Genomic DNA, 18,088 nt, shown 5'->3' with positions numbered 1-18,088 from the left:
AGTAGAGATGGGATTTCTCCATGTTGGCCAGGCTGGTCTTGAACGTCTGACCTTAGGTGATCACCTGCCTCAGCCTCCTGAAGTGCTGGGATTACGGGCGACTGCACCCAGCCTATTTTTTTTTTTTTTTTTTTTTTTTTAAATGGAGTCTCACTCTATGACCCAGGCTGCAGTTTAGTGGTGCAGTCTTGGTTCACTGCAACCTCCCTCTCCTGGGTTCTACCGATTCTCTTGTCAGCCTCCCAAGTAGCTGGGATTACAGGTGTGTGCCACCATGCCAGGCTAATCTTTGTAATTCTAGTAGAGATGGGGTTTTGCCATGTTGGCCAGTCTGGTGTTGAACTCCTGACCTCAGGTGATCCATCCCTTGGTCTCCCGAAGTGCTGGGATTACAGGTGTCAGCCACCACATCTGGCCAGCATTCATTTTTAAAACTTTACCTGGTTATGGTTTAAGCCTTAGGTGGTGGTTACCCCAAATATTGCAAGTGTAATTAGCTCTTTTGGCTGTTTCCAGAGACCAGCCTGTATTTCTGTGTTCCTGTTTATACTTGTGGGGCATGGAACTGAGTGTGGGCTGGTCCCCAATTGTGGGTTAGGAAGCTTGGGGACAGGAAGATAGGTTCCTTGAATACATTAGTGTCATTGTTACTAAAGCCACCCAGATTCAGAGAGTAGTGTATACCCAGGATGTTGATTGGATGGTTTGTAAACTGCTTTTTTATGAGAAACGTTTTTTGGGCTACTAGGGATTGGGCACACTTGTGCTGCTTGCCATCTGATGTCTTGAGTCACTGTTTCTGATCAGACGGTTCTCAGTCCGTGGGTTAGTGAAACAAATAGGAGCTCAAGAATCTTAGTATGGGGGTTGTTGACTTTCAGGTGCATTGGTTTTTAGCTGCCTTTGTGGTATACACACACATCCCAAACGCCAGAACAAGGTTTTGTTTCTAAGTGTGCTGATGTTAAATACTGCATTAGGTCCTGGGGATGCTGGTGGGTGGGGGCGGTAGGCTGGAGTGGATAGCTGCAACTGAATAAACAAAGACTCATTTCCTTTGAGGGTCAAGGTTTGCTAAGTAGGGGAAAACTAAGCCACTTTCTCTTTTCCTTCCAGATGGCCTTGGTGGTATTGGCATGGGGTTAGGACCAGGAGGGCAACCCATTGATGCCAATCACCTGAATAAAGGCATTGGAATGGGAAACATAGGTCCCGCCGGTAAGATTGACAGTGCACCTTGCTTGGGGGTTTGGGGAAGTGAAAATTATTAAAGTTAATTATTGGGGCAGTTGGACTTTGAGCAGTTTAAATGAAATACAGATTTAACTGGGCCAAAAATCCCTCCTCATTCATCTTTGCTTCATTTTGAATAAAGGCAATATTTTGTATTTTTATTGAGTTGAATCCTTTTTTAAAAAGTCATTATGCTTTTTCATTGTAACCTCACAACCTTCTGAGCTGAGATAGTCATGCCATTTGATAAGAGGAGGCAAGCCAGAGAGTTGCTCTTGCTCAAGGTCACACTGTCAGTTAGTGACAGGCTGCAGGTCTCCTGAGCATGGAACCGTGGCACTGCTGCAGTGCCCTAAAAAGTTTCTTACCCGGACCCCCTTGGGCCCTCCTGGTGTGGGCACAGCTGCTGCTGGAGAGCTAGGGGCATTGATAGATCAAAGAAAGGCGGAGAGGGCCTTACTGCATGACAACATGGCCGACACAAGAAACATGGTGGACATTGTTGTCTTTAAGAAGACAAAGATGGGACTCTGGGAGGCTGAGTTGGGTGGATCACCTGAGGTCAGGAGTTTGAGACCAGCCTGGCCAACATGGCAAAAACCCGTCTCTACTAAAAATACAAAAATTAGCTGGGCATGGTGGTGTGGGCCCATAATCCCAGCTACCCAGGAGGTGGAGGCAGGAGAATCACCTGAACCCGGGAGGCGGAGGCTGCAGTGAGCTGAGATTGCACCACTGCTCCAGCCTGGGCAACAAGAGCAAGACTCTGTCTAAAAATAATAGTAAAAGGACAAGGAGTAGCTACTGCATGAAAGCTTTGACATGTAGAATAAACTTAGGCTTTGCTGTTGAGCGTTTTCATTTCTGTGTAGTGATGTATTTTTATTAAGGAATGTTTCATTTTTATGGCCTCAGACTTTGGTCTTTCTTGGACTCCTTGGAAATTACAGTGTGGATTGCATATCCCTAGTCTCTTTTCCAGAGCCACCACCCCTGGTGCTGACTTCAAAGTCCTGGGCCGCAACTGAGAATGGCCCTACCAATCCCCCCCCACCTCATACACACGCCCCCACCATGTCCCCATGTCTGACACCCAAACAGAAAGACAGGGGGTTGGGGAAGTCTTGGTGTTTTTAGGAACTGTTTTTATTTTGAAGATTTTACCTTTAACAGGGACTTTTTATCTACTTCTGTTCCCTAAAATATTTTTCTAAAAAGTTAATGTTCCATAAAATGTGTTTTATAATTCTATTTCATGTTTAATACTGCCTGACTTGAGGCGTGTTGTGGTGGCTCATGCCTGTAATCCCAGCACTTTTGGATGCCAAGAGTTTGAGATTAGTCTAGTCAGCATAGTGAGACCCTGTCTCTACAAAATATTTTTTAAAAATTAGCCAGGTGTGGCAGCGTACACCTATAGTCCCAGCTACTTGGGAGGCTGAGGCAAGAGGATCACTTGAGCCTCGGAGGCTGAGGTTTCAGTAAGCAGTGACCATGCCACTGTGTTCCAGCCTAGGTGGCAGAAGGAGACCCTGTCTCAAAAAAAAAAAAAAAAAAAAAAAAAATCTGAGGGAGCTACATAGTTTAATGACCCAGTTGGACAGTGTTTTTTTGTTGTTTTTTGTTTTTTTTGAGACAAAGTCTCCCACTGTCGCCAGGGCTGGAGTGCAGTGGTGTGATCTCGGCTCACTGCAACCTCTGCCTCCTGGGTTCACGCGATTGTCCTGCTTCAGCCTCCCGAATAACTGGGATATCAGGCACACACCATCATACTGGCTAATGTTTTGTATTTTTAGTAGAGATGGGGTTTCACTGTGTTGGCCAGACTAGACTAGTCTTGAAATCCTCGTGATCCGCCCTCCTCGGCCTCCAAAGTGCTGGGATTACAGGCGTGAGCCACCACACCCAGACGATCCATCGGAATTTTAAGCGATATATTTGACAATTGAAATGGTAGGGCCTCTTTTTATTGATAACCAATATACTTGTCATCAGAGATTTTCTTTTGGGTTCATTTGCTGGTTTGGAATTATGCTTTTTAAATTCAAATGTTATTTACTGCTTTGACATAATTTTAGTTTGCATTGACTTTTTCTTTTTAAGGAATGGGAATGGAAGGCATAGGATTTGGAATAAATAAAATGGGAGGTAAGAAATTTAAAATGAAGTACAAACATAATCACTTTTAGGCATAGTTTTCTCTCTTTCCTCTTTTCTTTCTTGTTTAAGCCCTGCATGAAATTACCATCGGTTTCAGTTTGAGTCTAGAGATGACTTCCTCCTGCCTGTCCATCCCTTTAGCAGGTGTCTTGGCTTTTGGTTCTGGCTGTCTCACTAACTAGCTCTGTGACCTTGGGCAAACCACTCCATCTCTGTGCCTCTTTTTGCTTGTCTATTCATTGAGGGGGTTGGATCAGACCAGCTTTTTGAAGATGGTGATTTTTAAAGAAGGGCAGTAGCATTTTTTTGTTTTTCAAAAGCTCTTAAACTTGGTGAGTTCTTGGCAGAGGATACCCCAGTTGAAACATGTGACAGAATTTTTCTTTCCCTGCTCAGTCTAAGCAGTCTTGTTGGATGATGGTGAAATGTGAACCTCTGTTGCAGGAATGGAGGGGCCCTTTGGTGGTGGTATGGAAAACATGGGTCGATTTGGATCTGGGATGAACATGGGCAGGATAAACGGTAAGAATCATGTTTTCTTCCTGCTTTCACCCACTCTTTGCCTTCTCTTGGCTCTCAGGTGACTTTTAGGCTGCAGACCCACTGAATAAGTGATTTATCACTTCCACTTTTCTACTGAATCAAATGTCTTTTGAATTGCCCTAAATATTTAAAAAACTAGGCATAATAGTAGACTTTTAATTCACTTGGTCACTAGTCTTTTGAGATGTCCTATGTTCCCAAGCTCTGCAATAATTTTCCAGTACAGTGTTAAAAAGCATGTACACATTCATGGTTATGGGCTCCGAGTATAAGGGATTCTTTAAAGTTTGATCAAGTTTGTCTCTCTCTAGGAGTGCTGGAATAGGTAGCTCTTTATCGTCTGCCCCAGCAGCATTGTCCACAGAAGCATTAATAAAAACCACAGCCTCCTTTAATGTAGCAGTTTCATAATGCAAATTCTGGTTTACTATAATTCAAAACCTCCACTGCCCCCCCCCACCAACTTTTTTTTTTTTTTTTTTTTTTTTTTTTTTTGAGATTGGCTTTCACTCTGTTGCTCAGCCTAGAGTACAGTGGTGCGATCTTGGCTCACTGCAACCTCTGTTCAAGCAGTTCTTCTGCATAGCTGGGATTACAAGTATATGCCATCATGCCTGGCTAATTTTTGTATTTTTAGTAGAGACGAAGTTTCACCATGTTGGCCAGGCTGGCCTTGAACTCCTGACCTCAGGTGATAGGCACACCTCAGCCTCCCAAAGTGCTGGGATTACAGGCGTGACCCAGCTCCCCAGCATTTTAACAGAAATATAACAATATATTTCATTTAGTCCTTGTGAGAGCCACGTGATATGTACGTACTGTTATCCCAATTTCGTTGGATGCTGAGTCATAGGTTGTCTAAGGCCACTTGACTGGTAAACCGTGGTGCCTGGATATGAACCCAGGCCGTCTGGCTCCAGATCTGGCTCTTCATCATGTGGGGATCTTGCCTTTTACAAGTGCCTCCAGCACAGCACTAGCCCCAGGGCACGAGCGGGGCCTTCATTTTTGAAATCCTCTATGTTGCTGGTTACTCTTTGACCTTCCCCTTCACTGCAAGAAAGCAGCTGCTTTTATACACACAAACTTTCTTGGAATGGGAAGTCATTAGAGATTTGGGTGTAAACCTTTCTTTGTGGGTTTCTCGTAACAGAGGATGTGAAAATGGTACAAGGACAGACATCATTGTCAGGCTTGAAAGGCGGCTGTCTCTGATGATCAGGCCCTTCTGGTGCATAGGGAGCGGTGGGGCATGATGTCTGTTGCCCTCTTCATGTGTGCCTTGTTCTAGAAGGTGGTAAAGGGTGTAGGAAAGTTGTCATCATTAGTAATAAAGCAACAAAGGTCTGTATTTCCAGAGTACATTCAAGCTTGTAACTTGCGTGTGCATGGGATTTTAATTTAAAAAAGAAAAGTTTCCAAAATCTGGCTTGCTAAAATGTTACTCAGAGCAGATTAGTCTGGGTTTGTTGGCTTACGCCTGTAATCCCAACACGTTGGGAGGCCAAGGTGAGAGGATCGCTTGTGCTCAGGAGTTCAAGACCAGCCTAGGCAACGTGGCAAAACCCCATCTCTTATTTTTTAAAAACAGATTAGTCATTAGGGAATTTGAGTTGTTGCTGTGAGAAGCAGAGTGGTGCAGTTATAAGTAGATGGAAGCCAGGATGGTTTGGCTTGGGAGCTGTGCTGAGCCATGTGGCAAAGTCAGTGGTGAACTGGCAGGTGTAATCTAGCAGTCAGGATTCACAGCCTGGGGTAGGGGGTGGCAAAGGATTCCAAGTGCCGATTCTCTTAGGAGAACCACAAGTGGAGTGTATGTTCCTGGACTGTTTTCTTAGATGTTCTCAGATTCACCACTCGGAGTGCTCCTTCTACAGCAGAGTAGAAGGAATGACCTCTAGAGCCCTTGGGCACTGCAAGGAACCTGTAAATCACAGTGGAAAAAGAATTGAAGAAGGCATTTGGGTTTAATAAAATGTTCATGACCAGAGTGTAGCCATTACGGTCATGGGTGCTGCCATTAGACCAGTGGTCAGGCAGACTCCCAGAGCCCATCACTCAGCGTGAGTCAAATCTTGATAGACTGGCTATAAAAATTTAAATCGGGGTGGGGAGTTGGGGAGAGATAGCATGGGGAGAAATGCCAGATGTAGGTGATGGGGAGGAAGGCAGCACATTACACTGCCATGTGTGTACCTATGCAACAATCTTGCATATTCTTCACATGTACCCCAAAACCTAAAATGCAAAAAAAAAAAAAAAAAAAAAGGATTATATAAAAGGAAATAACTGAGTGGTAACACTATAAACTGATATATTCTTCAGGCCTTAATTGTGCCAGCGTTCTCCTTAGCTCTCCTTCCTCAGTGCCTGTATGGGGGGTTACCCACAATAATTGGCTCAGAATAAATCTCTTCAGATATTTAAAAAAAAAAAAATTAAATCAAAAGATTGTGAAATGTTGGCTGGGTGTGGTGGCTCATGCCTGTAATCCCAACACTTAGGGATTAAAGTAAAAAAAAAAAAAAAAAGATTGTTAAATGTCAGAAACTGACTGTTGTGAGGCAATATTTGACAGTGAAAATGCTGCCCTTTGCAGGTGTAAATTGGAGTGCAGAGTGCTCCCTGAGTTCTGGGGCCCCGTCAACAGCCAGCAAGATAAGTTGTGAGGCCCTTGCCAACATGCTGATGCTGGCGTGTGGTATGTGTGTCTGGAGTGGGGTGCTGCATTCTTGCAGGCAGGTGGCAGGATGGAAGGAGAGCAGCAGAGCTCCACAAAGATGCCACTGTGGGCCTGTGGGGTTCTGTTTTACACACCTGCCCACCCTCCCCATTTACCCCCAGGCTCCTGGGCTCTGCTGTCCAGCAGATAGCACCATGAGGAGTATGCTGAACCTTGAGGTCACTTGAGTTAATTCAAACTAGGAATATTAAGCCCACCATTGGCGGCCACAGTCCTTGTTAATTCATAATATGTGGCTGCTGCCACATCTCTAATGGAGTTGCTTATTTCATTGAAAGATAGGGATTCTGGCTGTGTAGAAACATTCTTTGTAGCTGTGTAGTACAAGGCAGTCATCACATAGCACCTGTCTTACCGGACATTTCTAAGGACTAAGATTAATAACAACTAGACTCTTCAAGGACCTCTCAGCATGGGAGGGAGAGATTGTTTATGGATCTTGCAGCAAGAAGAGTGTGATTCCCATTTTAGCCTGCATGAGATGGACACACAAGAAAAGAAGTAGCCAGCAATAGGAATCACGAAAGGCCTTCTCAAACAAGTGACCACTGGGGTGGGCTTTCTCTGCAGAAGCTAGGACCCTTGTGTTTTTTTTTTTTTTTTTAAAGACAGGGTTTCACCATGTTGGCAGGCTGGTCTTGAACTCCGGATCTCAGGTGATCCGCCTGCCTCGGCCTCCCAAAGTGCTGAGATTACAGGCGTGAGCAACCACGCCCAGCCTGGACCCTTGTTTTAAAAGACATCATAAGGCTGGCCGTGGTGGCGCTTTTTTTTTTTTTTTTTTTTTTTTTTTTTAAATAGTTTAATGTATTTTAATAGCAAACTTACAGGAACAGCACAGAAGACAGACAACATTAAAAACATGTACTTGCATGTAGGACAACTCAGAAAAGTATAGTGAATGGATGGAATCTACTGTATGATAAAATGCTACAAACACTATTTAGTTGCTGTCAATAAGAAATTTACTTGTTTTAAAAAAATCCAAATGCTGGCATTGTCCAGAAAAATTTAACAAGTTTACTTATAATTATTATAAAGTCGAACCGCTGAAACTTGTTCACTGAAACATTTTAACTTGCATTAATGCTTTACGTCTCTGCATTTATTTTAAAAATTCACACACAAATGAAAATGGAAAAACTGCCAATACCTGATTTCTGTCCCCTGTTTTTCCACTCGCAATCATATACTTAGGTACCTTTTGACCCCATGGAAAAAAAAAAAATGTAACATTCAGAACTACCAGTAACAGGAAGAAGATAATTTTTTTTTTTTTTTTTGAGAATGAAATGTTTCCCATCATAGTGGATTCTTAAGCACGCTCTCCACGTATGCGGTGTGCTAGCTGGATGTCTTTTGGCATAATTGTTACGCGTTTGGCATGGATAGCACAAAGGTTGGTGTCTTCAAAAAGGCCAACCAGATAGGCCTCACTTGCCTCCTGCAAAGCACCGATAGCTGCGCTCTGGAAGCGCAGATCTGTTTTAAAGTCCTGAGCAATTTCTCGCACCAGACGCTGGAAGGGAAGTTTGCAAATCAGAAGTTCAGCGGACTTCTGATAACGTCTAATTTCACAGAGTGCCACAGTGCCAGGCCTGTAATGATGAGGTTTCTTCACCCCTCCAGTAGAGGGCGCACTCTTGCGAGTGGCTTTTGTAGCCAGTTGCTTCCTGGGTGCTTTACCACCGCTAGATTTGCAGACAGTCTGCTTTGTACAAGCTATGGTATAGAGAGACCTTCTTACTTACCCCCTTCTCCTTCGGCTGGAGTTCGGCAAGCGAGAGGCGGCGCTGGTGTTGGAGAGCAACGGCGGTGCAGCAGCGGCTGCGAAAACAATTGAAAGCGGCCATGGTGGCTCTTACCTGTTATCCTAACACTTTGGGAGGCTGAAGCAGGAGGATCACTTCAGTCCAGGAGTTCACCCTGGGCAACATAGTAAGATCTCATCTGTACAAAAAAATAAAGAAAATTAGCCAGGCACGGTGCTACACACCTGTCCTAGCTGCTTGGGAAACTGAGGTGGGAGGATGGCTTGAGCCCAGGAGGTCAAGGCTGCAGTGAAGCATGATCATGCCACTGCATGTGCGTGCCATCATGCCTGGCTAATTTTCTTGTATTTTTAGTGAGATAAGGTTTCACCATGTTGGCCAGGCTGGTCTCAAGTCCTGATCTCAAGCATTCCACCCACCTCTACCTTCTGAAGTACTGGGATTACAGGTGTGAGCCGTTGCACCAGGTCTGTTCTTGTTTTATATTGGCTGTATTATTAGAATTTATGAAGGCCCTAGAAACGTGGTCATCAGATTCATCCTTCAGCTCAGAGGGGCAAGATTCTTTTTCTTTTTTTTCTTTCTTTCTTTTTTTTTTGAGATGGAGTCTTGCTCTGTTGCTCAGGCTGGAGTACAATGGCACAGTCTTGGCTCACTGCAACCTCTGCCTCCTGGGTTCAAGTGATTCTCCTGCCTCAGCGTCCTGAGTAGCTGGGATTACAGGCACCTGCCACCATGCCCAGCTAATTTTTTATATTGTTAGTAGAGATGGAGTTTCACCATGTTGGCCAGGCTGATCTTGAACTCCTGACCTCAGGTAATCTGCCTGCCTTGGCCTCTCAGTGTTGGGATTATAGGCGTGAGCCACTGCGCCTGGCTGATTCTTCTTTTAAGACAGGGTCTTGCCCTGTCGTCCAGGCTGGAGTGCAGTGGGCTTGATCTCAATGTAGTGGGCTGAAGCAGGCTCCCACCTCAGCCTCTCAGTGGCTAGGAACACAGCCACATGCCACCATGCCCTGCTAATGTTTTGATCTTTTGGTAGAGACATGGTCTCCGTATGTTGCCCAGGCTGGTCTCAAATTTTTGGGCTCAAGTGATGCTCCCGCCTTGGCCTCCCAAAGTGCTGGGTATACAGGCAGCAGCTACTATGCCTGGCCAACAGTGTATTTTTGTTGTTGTTGTTTTGAAAGAGACGGAGTTTTGTTCTTTCACTTCAGCTTGAGTGCAGTGGCGTGATCTTCTTGCCTCACTGCAACCTCCGCCTTCTGGTTTCAAGCAATTCTCCTGCCTCAGCCTCCTGAGTAGCTGGGGTTACAGGTGTGTGCCACCACGCCTGGCTAATTTTTGTCTTTTTAGTAGAGACAGAGTTTCATTATGTTGGCCAGGCTGATCTCAAACTCCTGACTTTGTGTTCCGCTTGCCTCAGCCTCCCAAAGTGCTGGGATTACAAGTGTGAGCCACCACACCAGGCCCTAGTGGTGTATTTAAAAATATATATATTTTAAAACACTACCATTTGGCTGCAAACAGTAATTTGTGGATAGGATAGCTGTGGCAAGAATAGATGGCATGTGACTTTACTCTCGTAGGTACTTTTTCTTGCTCAGAACCTTCAGTTCCTTGCCACTATGTGGCACCTCTCGCCTCATTCCACTTCCTGCAGTGGCACATGAGTGGCACACCGAGAGGTGGATGTGGGCTGCTTGCCTGTGAGGTCGCTTCATGTGGTCGCAGGAAACTGTCCTGTCCTGACTGGAATAGAAACATTGTAGGGTGCCACCTCTCCTGCTGTAGTTCCACCTTCTTTCTGATTGGTACCATGCGATCTCTTTGTCCTGGAATCCTGCTGCTGCTTATGATCAGACCTACATTAGTAAAGTGATGTAGTCAGATTCTCAGAGTGGTTGGATTGGTTTTTCCAAGATTGTATTCTTGGTCTCTTTTTCCTGTGTCCTTGCCATGAGAGTTGGTGGTACTCCTTTCATGGTGGTACTCCTTTCTGTAGTGCCTTCCTACTTGGTGTCCCTTCCCGTGCCGAGACAGTAGATCTTTGCGCTTCTTTGTGCAAACAACTGTACTTTCTGCTTCAGAAATTTGGATAGATCTGTGGTCTTTGACCTTCAAGGACAAGGTGCAGCCGAGGTGATACTAAGGGTGACTTGGAACAGCGCCAGAGATCTTTGCATCCAAATGGCCTAGTGAGAACGCTGGTGGGGACGTGGGTTCCCAGATGCTGTTGCTCAGAACACCAGATCTGCTGTGGGGCTGGGGACTGAGTGGGCTTGGCACAGGCAGTAGGTGTGTACAGATAGAGCGGCTGGCGGCGTTGGGTGCAGAGGTTGGAGGTGAGGGTCTACGTGGGGCAGGGGAGGAGCATGGGCAGAACAGGCTTCAGTTGTGGTCAGCGCAGGGAGGCCTGTGAATGCTGACAGGAGAATCTGGCAATTCTCTTCCTGTCAGTGGCTTGCTGGTTGCAAGCTTTTGCAGGTGTCTTGGAGGTGTGTTAGTTGAAAGCTTGATCTAGGTCAGGGGCGTCCAGAGGAGAATATAATCATAGGTTCTTAGCTTGTTTCTGGTTGAGTTAGTATAGCCCCTTCCTCTTCCCTCTTTTCTGCTTATCACTAGAGACAGAAACTAAAAACCATGGCTTTGCTGCCAAAAGCCCAAAACAGAACAACAGCAAAGTAAGGTGGGTTGGACAAGCTTGGTCGAGGTGCTATCTTTGGAAAGCCAGCCTCTGCTCAGGCACGCTGGGCAGGATTGCAGGCGTCCTGGGAGTGAACTGTACCTGCTGGTAGGCTGAAGTCTGTGTCTCTTGGTGAACTTTCCTACCTCTTCCTGGGGCAGTTGGGATATAAGAAGCAGCTGTGTGGGGGACAGGTGTTTTCTTTTTTTTGTTTGTTTTGAGACAGAGTCTCACTCTGTCGCCCAGGCTGGAGTTCAGTGCCACAGTCTCCGCTCATTGCAGCCCCCACCTTGTGGGTTCAAGTGATATTTCTCACTTCAGCCTCATGAGTAGCTGGGATTACAGGCACCCGCCATCATGCCCAGCTAATTTGTGTATTATTAGTAGAGACGGGATTTTACCATGTTGGCCAAGTTGGTCTTGAACTCCTGACCTCAGGTGATCCAACCACCTTAGTCTCCCAGAGTGCTGGGATTACAGGCGTGAACATGCGCAGCCATGGGACAGGTGTTAATGCCTGTGTGGCTTCAATCATAAAGTGAAATGTACCTGGTGGCCAGTGTCCAGGTTGCTGAGCATATACTTTGAGACCAGAGCAGGTGGGTACACGTGTCTTCTACATAGCAAAAGACTGACCAGAAGCTTGGAAAGGTAACGCTATGATAGCATCAGACAAACCTTAATGATGTGTGGGTGAGCCATGGGTAAGTGAGCCAGCAGCATTGTGTTTGGGTCACTTGGCAGGGGGTGCATTGATGTATTTTTCTGAAACCTTATCTATTGCTTAGCACAGCACACGGAGCTCATTTCAGGCAGGACTGGCATGCTCCTCAAGGATTTCCGTGCAGAGCTCATTTGTTAGGTAATGGGGGCTTTCAGCGTTGAGGCTGTCCACGGAGCTGCAGCTTTAATTTGCTCTGTCATAACAAGAGGTGCCTCTGGGTGGGCAAATGTGGGCTTCAGGTGGGTGATGCTGGGCAGTCTTTGGAACAAGAAGTTGCCTGGGGTGGAGCTGGGGGCTTAGTTTCCAGCTCAGGTGAGGCAAGGAAGCCTCAGTCCTGAGAACCTGGACCAGAATTAGAAAACTGCCGCTGAGCAAGACGCGACGGCCCCCTTCTTGCTCTGGCTCTCAGCTCACGGATGTACACGGCTCCATCTGTGCCGGGCGCGTTCTCAGGTGATCCCCCACTCTGGGCCTCGGACTCTGGAGCTCCCTGGGGTTTTGGTATCGTGACCAGCAGCAAGGACTTCCTAGTTCTCTGTATAATGATCTTGTCTGTGTGTGTATGTTTCTCAACCCCTTTCCCTTTTTCTCATTTTTATTAGTAGTATTTCTGTAATGAGCACATTTCTGTTGCCATAGAGAAATTTGGCTAATTTTTTTTTCTTCCTGATTTCCTTAGAAATCCTAAGTAATGCACTGAAGAGAGGAGAGATCATTGCAAAGCAGGGAGGAGGTAGGAACCACTTAGTTTGATGTTTTGTTTTTTTTAGCATAGGCTGTTATCGCTGGGGACCATAGAGCTTAGTGGTGAGAAGCACGGGCTCTGACACAGACTCCCTGGGGTGGGACCAGCTCTGCTGCTTTCTAGCTGTGTGACATTTGGCAAGTCACTGAACCTGTTTCTCATGGCGCTCATTTGTAAAATGGGAGTGTAATAGTACCTGCCTCAGGGACGCTATGGAGAGGGAATATGTGTGAAAGAGTACTGAAGCCTGGGCTCTGCACAGGCTGACCATCCTTATTGTCAGGGTACCTTGAACTTGGGGATTTTGTTTTCCACACTATACATTCCTAAAAGTAAATGTTTTCCTTCTACTTGGTAAGTAGAAGAAATGTAATAAATGCTTACTAAAATACATACATGTACTCAGTAGGAAAATAGGAAGAAAGTATTATCTGAAGCCCCACACCCAGTGATGAGTGCTGGAAACATTCTGTTCTGCACCTTTCATGAATACACAGTTTTTTGGACGCTTAGAACAAAATATACTTTGTGGGGTTTTTTTGGAGACAGTCTCGCTCTGTCTCCCAGGCTGGAGTGTCATGGCGTAATCTCGGCTCACTGCAGCCTGGACTTCCCAGGCCTAAGCAATTCTCCCACATTAGCCTTCCAAGCAATTCTGGGGCTACGGGCGCATATCACCCAGCCTGGCTAATTTTTTGTGTTTTGTGTAGAGACGGAATTTTGCCATATTGCCCAGGAACTTGAACTCCTGGCCTCAAGTGACCTGCACACCTCCAGAGTTACGTGATGACCGGTGTGAGCCACCACGCCCGGCCTAAATGTACTTTTTTAGCCTGATTTTTCTCAAGGCTCTGAGTGTCTTGGCATCTTCCCTGCTGACTTCTGTATTGGGCTTGCTCTGGAGCTCCACACTGGCACCATTTTTTCCCAGTTTTTTGCTGCAGTTGGCATTGGGAGTTGCCTCATTTCTGGTGCCTTTGGGCAAAGTGCCCATTCTCACTAGGTTCTTTCTATTGTGGGGAAGTTGGTTACCTTCTGAGACCTCTCCCCTCTGAAAATCTTCCATTCTTCAAGTTGGGCTTTTTGCTGCCCAGTGTGCTGCTGGGCAGCTAAGGAAGCAGGCAAGGAGCAGCAGAGCCACTCGGCCATGGTCAGTTAGAGAGCCAGTTAGAGAAACTGCTGAGTTTTCTTTTGAATTAGTATCTTGGACTAGCTCCTTGGATCAGTCACAGGCTGGCTCGTGGCTGACAGCCACCCTCAGAGCCAGGCAGCGGCATTTGGGGGAGGAACTCTGAGCTTGGCATGTGGAAAGGGGTGGCCTTACTGATGGAGCCAGACCCTTCCTGTCCAGAGTTGCAAGCACCACCAGTTGGGGTCCTTTCGTTCTGCTGACTGACCCCAGCCGCTGCCAGAGCTAACTCTGCAGTGCCATCGACATCTTTCCAAAGCTAGCAAGTCATTTGGTTTCCCTAACAAAAAGGTCCCCAGAAGTGGCCAGCTGTGTGCATTTGTACACAGAGGATCTCTCTTGGTGTGTGTTTTCTTTACCTCTGCAAATCTCTTCTCTGTACCCTGGAAGTGCTGAGGAAATGCAGCTGGATTGGCCCCCAGCAGAGCATCCTAGGAGACAGGGTGGGAGCAGACAAGTGGGAGTGACTCTGACTTGCCTCCACGTCACTCCTTTTCATGAGCCTGGGTGGCCCTCTGAGTGGGGCATGTCCATGCCTCCCCCTGGAGCATTTCTCAGTGTCTGCTGATGGAGAAACCTCAGGTCTCAGCAGTTGACATCCATGGCTTACAAAGCTTGTCACAGATACTAGCACCTCACAGGCACATGCAGGGGAGTTGTGTTATAGAAATCTGAGCTGTGGCATAGAGCAGAGAGAATGCTGTGAGGCCCCCATGCACCCACCACTCAGCTGTAGCTGTTGTCACATTCGAGGGGTGTCTTAATGGTAAATTATGGCAGGCCTTTACCCCTGATCTGTGCCTGTGAGCTGAAGTGGTCTGGCATGTTGTGCACATGCACACAGAAGTTCTTGGCACTCACTGTTTTGTGTCCCTGTTTCAGGTGGAGGTGGAGGCAGCGTCCCTGGAATCGAGAGGATGGGTCCTGGCATTGACCGCCTCGGGGGTGCCGGCATGGAGCGCATGGGCGCAGGCCTCGGCCACGGCATGGATCGCGTGGGCTCTGAGATCGAGCGCATGGGCCTGGTCATGGACCGTATGGGTTCCGTGGAGCGCATGGGCTCTGGCATCGAGCGCATGGGCCCGCTGGGCCTCGACCACATGGCCTCCAGCATTGAGCGCATGGGCCAGACCATGGAGCGCATCGGCTCTGGCGTGGAGCGCATGGGTGCCGGCATGGGCTTCGGCCTCGAGCGCATGGCCGCTCCCATCGACCGTGTGGGCCAGACCATTGAGCGCATGGGCTCTGGCGTGGAGCGCATGGGCCCTGCCATTGAGCGCATGGGCCTGAGCATGGAGCGCATGGTGCCCGCAGGTATGGGGGCTGGCCTGGAGCGCATGGGCCCCGTGATGGATCGCATGGCTACCGGCCTGGAGCGCATGGGCGCCAACAACCTGGAGCGGATGGGCCTGGAGCGCATGGGCGCCAACAGCCTGGAGCGCATGGGCCTGGAGCGCATGGGTGCCAACAGCCTTGAGCGCATGGGCCCTGCCATGGGCCCGGCCCTGGGCGCTGGCATCGAGCGCATGGGCCTGGCCATGGGTGGCGGTGGCGGTGCCAGCTTTGACCGCGCCATCGAGATGGAGCGTGGCAACTTTGGAGGAAGCTTCGCAGGCTCCTTTGGTGGAGCTGGAGGCCATGCCCCTGGGGTGGCCAGGAAGGCCTGCCAGATATTTGTGAGAAATGTAAGTGGCTCTTGGGTAACTTCTTGGTGGTGGTGAGCACGAGGGGACGAGGGAGGCAGAGATCAGCAGGATGAAGTCAGAGGTGGCACCCCACAGAGGGGACCACACCTCCTTGCCACTGTCCCTAATGTTTTGTGATAGCAGGACAAGTAAGGAATGTGAGAATGGTGGGTTCTGGAATTGCCTGGGCTTCTCCACTGTGCTAGAATATGGAGCAGACTCTGAGCTCAGAGACTCCAGTTTCTGATTGTTTAATGAGCCCGAGTCTTGCACAGTGATCCAGGGAAAGAAGTGGCTGTAACAGAATTAGTTTCCCCAGCTCAGCCACCGTTAGCCTCTTTTGAGTGACTGTGGGCTGTGCATTGCAGGTCCGAGCTTCCCGCCCTGCTTGGTGCTCTCCCTGGCAGAGCCCCAGGGAGGAGCTGGCTGTGCCCCTTCACAGCCTTGTCCCACGTGGACCTGTTAGTCCCTGCTGATCCCATCAGTCTGAAGGGCAGCACTTCTTGGTGTAGTAAGAAATTTAGCTGTGAGGCATGCCTTAGGATTTGCTTTAATCACACATCAGTCTCCCTTTTCTTCTCCCCCCTTAGCTCCCATTCGATTTCACATGGAAGATGCTAAAGGACAAATTCAACGAGTGCGGTAAGTGTTGGGAACGGCTTTCTAAGTCTTGCCTCACGCTTGTTGGTGATGCAGCCGAGTCAGCAGCAAAGCCTCCCTCCCATCCCTCTCCATCAGCTCAGGACTCATGGCCTTGCCATTGTTCTGCCCATGCCAATGCTCAGGTTAGGTTGAGTGTCCTGTGATGTGTCATACATTTTTCACCTGTTATCATTTCATCCTTAATTACTTTTTTCCTCCTTTGTTGAGGCTTTTGAAACAAGGTAGTAGTGTCCACATTTCACAGATGAGTCAGGCAAAGTCTTCTTTTTGAGCTCATCTGGCTTCTAGGTGGCAAATACATCCCAGACGAGGTTGGTTCCCCCTCAGCACAGCTGATTGAGGACCTGAGAGAGAATGCCCCACCAGCAGGTGCCATGGGGAGGCGCTGTGGGCTCTGGGTGCACAGCTACTCATGTGAGGGTGAGGCTAAGGTCACGTGGTTTCATGGCAGACAACCCTTCTGGAAGGCTCCCTCTGTGGCTGAAAGCAAGTTGTCTTCCTTCCCTGCCCTCCAGGGTAAGCCCTCACCCCTCATGCACTACCTCTGTTCTCTTTAACCAGAGGGGCCTGAACCAGGGCTGAGCAGTTGCTCCCGCACTGTCCTCCCACTTCCTGTTTCAGCAGCTGCTCCGATTTCACCACCATTACTGCTTCTCCATGGTTTTTGGGGCAAGCCCTTGAGTCATGACCTGCTTCTTTCCCCACTCCTGAGTTTCCACATTGTAGCTAGATATTCTGAAAAGGCCAGTGGGATCACAGCCCCCCACTTTTGCAATGCCTGGAGGGACCCTTAGCCTTCAAGAGAAAGTCTAGCCTCTCAAGCCCTTGAAGACTGGTCCCTTGCTCCTCCATCTCCTTCCCCTCCCCTCCCAGAACCTGAGCAGCAAGTGCTACAGGCACCCTGCAGTGCTGTGTGCGAGCCCCTACTGGCAAGTCATCTTTCTGGTGAATTTGTGTAAGCTCTCAGAACTTACCCCTGAGGACCCCTCCATCCTTCCTGCCCTGGGCCCTCTCCTAGGCTGAGTTCCTTCCTGCTTCTGGCTTTGTGGCCCTAGCACCTTTAGCCTCTAGTGCTCTGACCCTGTAGGCCTGGCCTGTTTCCAGTGTTGACACATCTCTGGATGCTGAATAGATGTTGAAATGAATATATGTGATGTTGCTGGCTTACACTTGGACAGTACAGATGTCCATTGGATCGTGGATGGCTTTGTAACCAGAGACAGTGGCGTATCAAAAATGAAGCCTCTAAAATATATATAGCCAGCCTTCTGCCTCTAAAGCTGACTTGACATGGTGCCTTCTTTTTTGAACTTTCAGGAAGGCTTTTCCTGGGGCAGGGGCAAGCTCTGTTAGCAGAAGAACGGCAGTGTGGGCCCAGGGCCACAGTCACTGGTTCCTGGGGCCTCTCCTTTTTGACTCTGTCCACCAGAATCCACCAGGTGATGGGGACTGAGTGGAGCCTAGACAGGCTGAGCTCTGGGTTTGCCTGACGTGGTCTCTCCTTCCCTCCCTGTGCAGGCCATGTGCTATATGCCGACATCAAGATGGAGAACGGGAAGTCCAAGGGGTGTGGTGTGGTTAAGTTCGAGTCACCAGAGGTGGCTGAGAGAGCCTGCCGGATGATGAATGGCATGAAGCTCAGTGGCCGAGAGATTGACGTTCGAATCGATAGAAATGCTTAAGCAGTTGCCTTTTTTAAACATCGAAACCAGACCTCTGAATTTGTATTTTTTCTTGTTAACCATTTTAATTTGTTGGCTGGATGTATAAAGATGTTTAAAAAATTCAGTTGCTTTTTGGGGTAATTTGAATTACTTTTTTAATGACTGGGGTTCCATTTGACTGTTTGCATTGAGATTGCAATGTGCGCAATTTTTTTTGTAGTTGTGGCATCTTGTTGACATCGAATATGACTTTGATAATAAATACTGGTTCCTGAAAGCAG

General features: G+C 47.9%; 1 protein-coding gene across 10 annotated transcripts in view; it reads left to right on the top strand.

Annotated features, from left to right (window-relative positions):
- HNRNPM (heterogeneous nuclear ribonucleoprotein M) overlaps positions 1 to 18,088 on the top strand; it is a 44,043-nt gene extending 25,955 nt beyond the window's left edge. For 3 of the 10 annotated variants that reach the window (XM_032251931.1, XM_032251936.1, XM_032251934.1), the window contains 7 exons: positions 1,117 to 1,218; positions 3,337 to 3,381; positions 3,838 to 3,915; positions 12,541 to 12,594; positions 14,678 to 15,480; positions 16,071 to 16,122; positions 17,662 to 18,084. In XM_032251931.1, the coding sequence (XP_032107822.1) occupies positions 1,117 to 1,218; positions 3,337 to 3,381; positions 3,838 to 3,915; positions 12,541 to 12,594; positions 14,678 to 15,480; positions 16,071 to 16,122; positions 17,662 to 17,825 (1,298 nt within the window). In that variant the 3' untranslated portion in view covers positions 17,826 to 18,084. Of the gene's footprint in view, positions 1 to 1,116; positions 1,219 to 3,336; positions 3,382 to 3,837; positions 3,916 to 12,540; positions 12,595 to 14,677; positions 15,481 to 16,070; positions 16,123 to 17,661 lie in introns of all 10 variants that reach the window. The other 7 variants (XM_032251932.1, XM_032251928.1, XM_032251935.1 and 4 more) reach the window with 4 other exon arrangements.

This window comes from Sapajus apella, unplaced genomic scaffold, assembly GCF_009761245.1.
Source record: "Sapajus apella isolate SASKATOON/1434 unplaced genomic scaffold, GSC_monkey_1.0 scaffold77, whole genome shotgun sequence".
Classification (NCBI taxonomy): domain Eukaryota; kingdom Metazoa; phylum Chordata; class Mammalia; order Primates; family Cebidae; genus Sapajus; species Sapajus apella.
The sequence above is the reverse complement of the archived record's forward strand: the minus strand, read 5'-3'. Positions and strand labels throughout refer to the sequence as shown.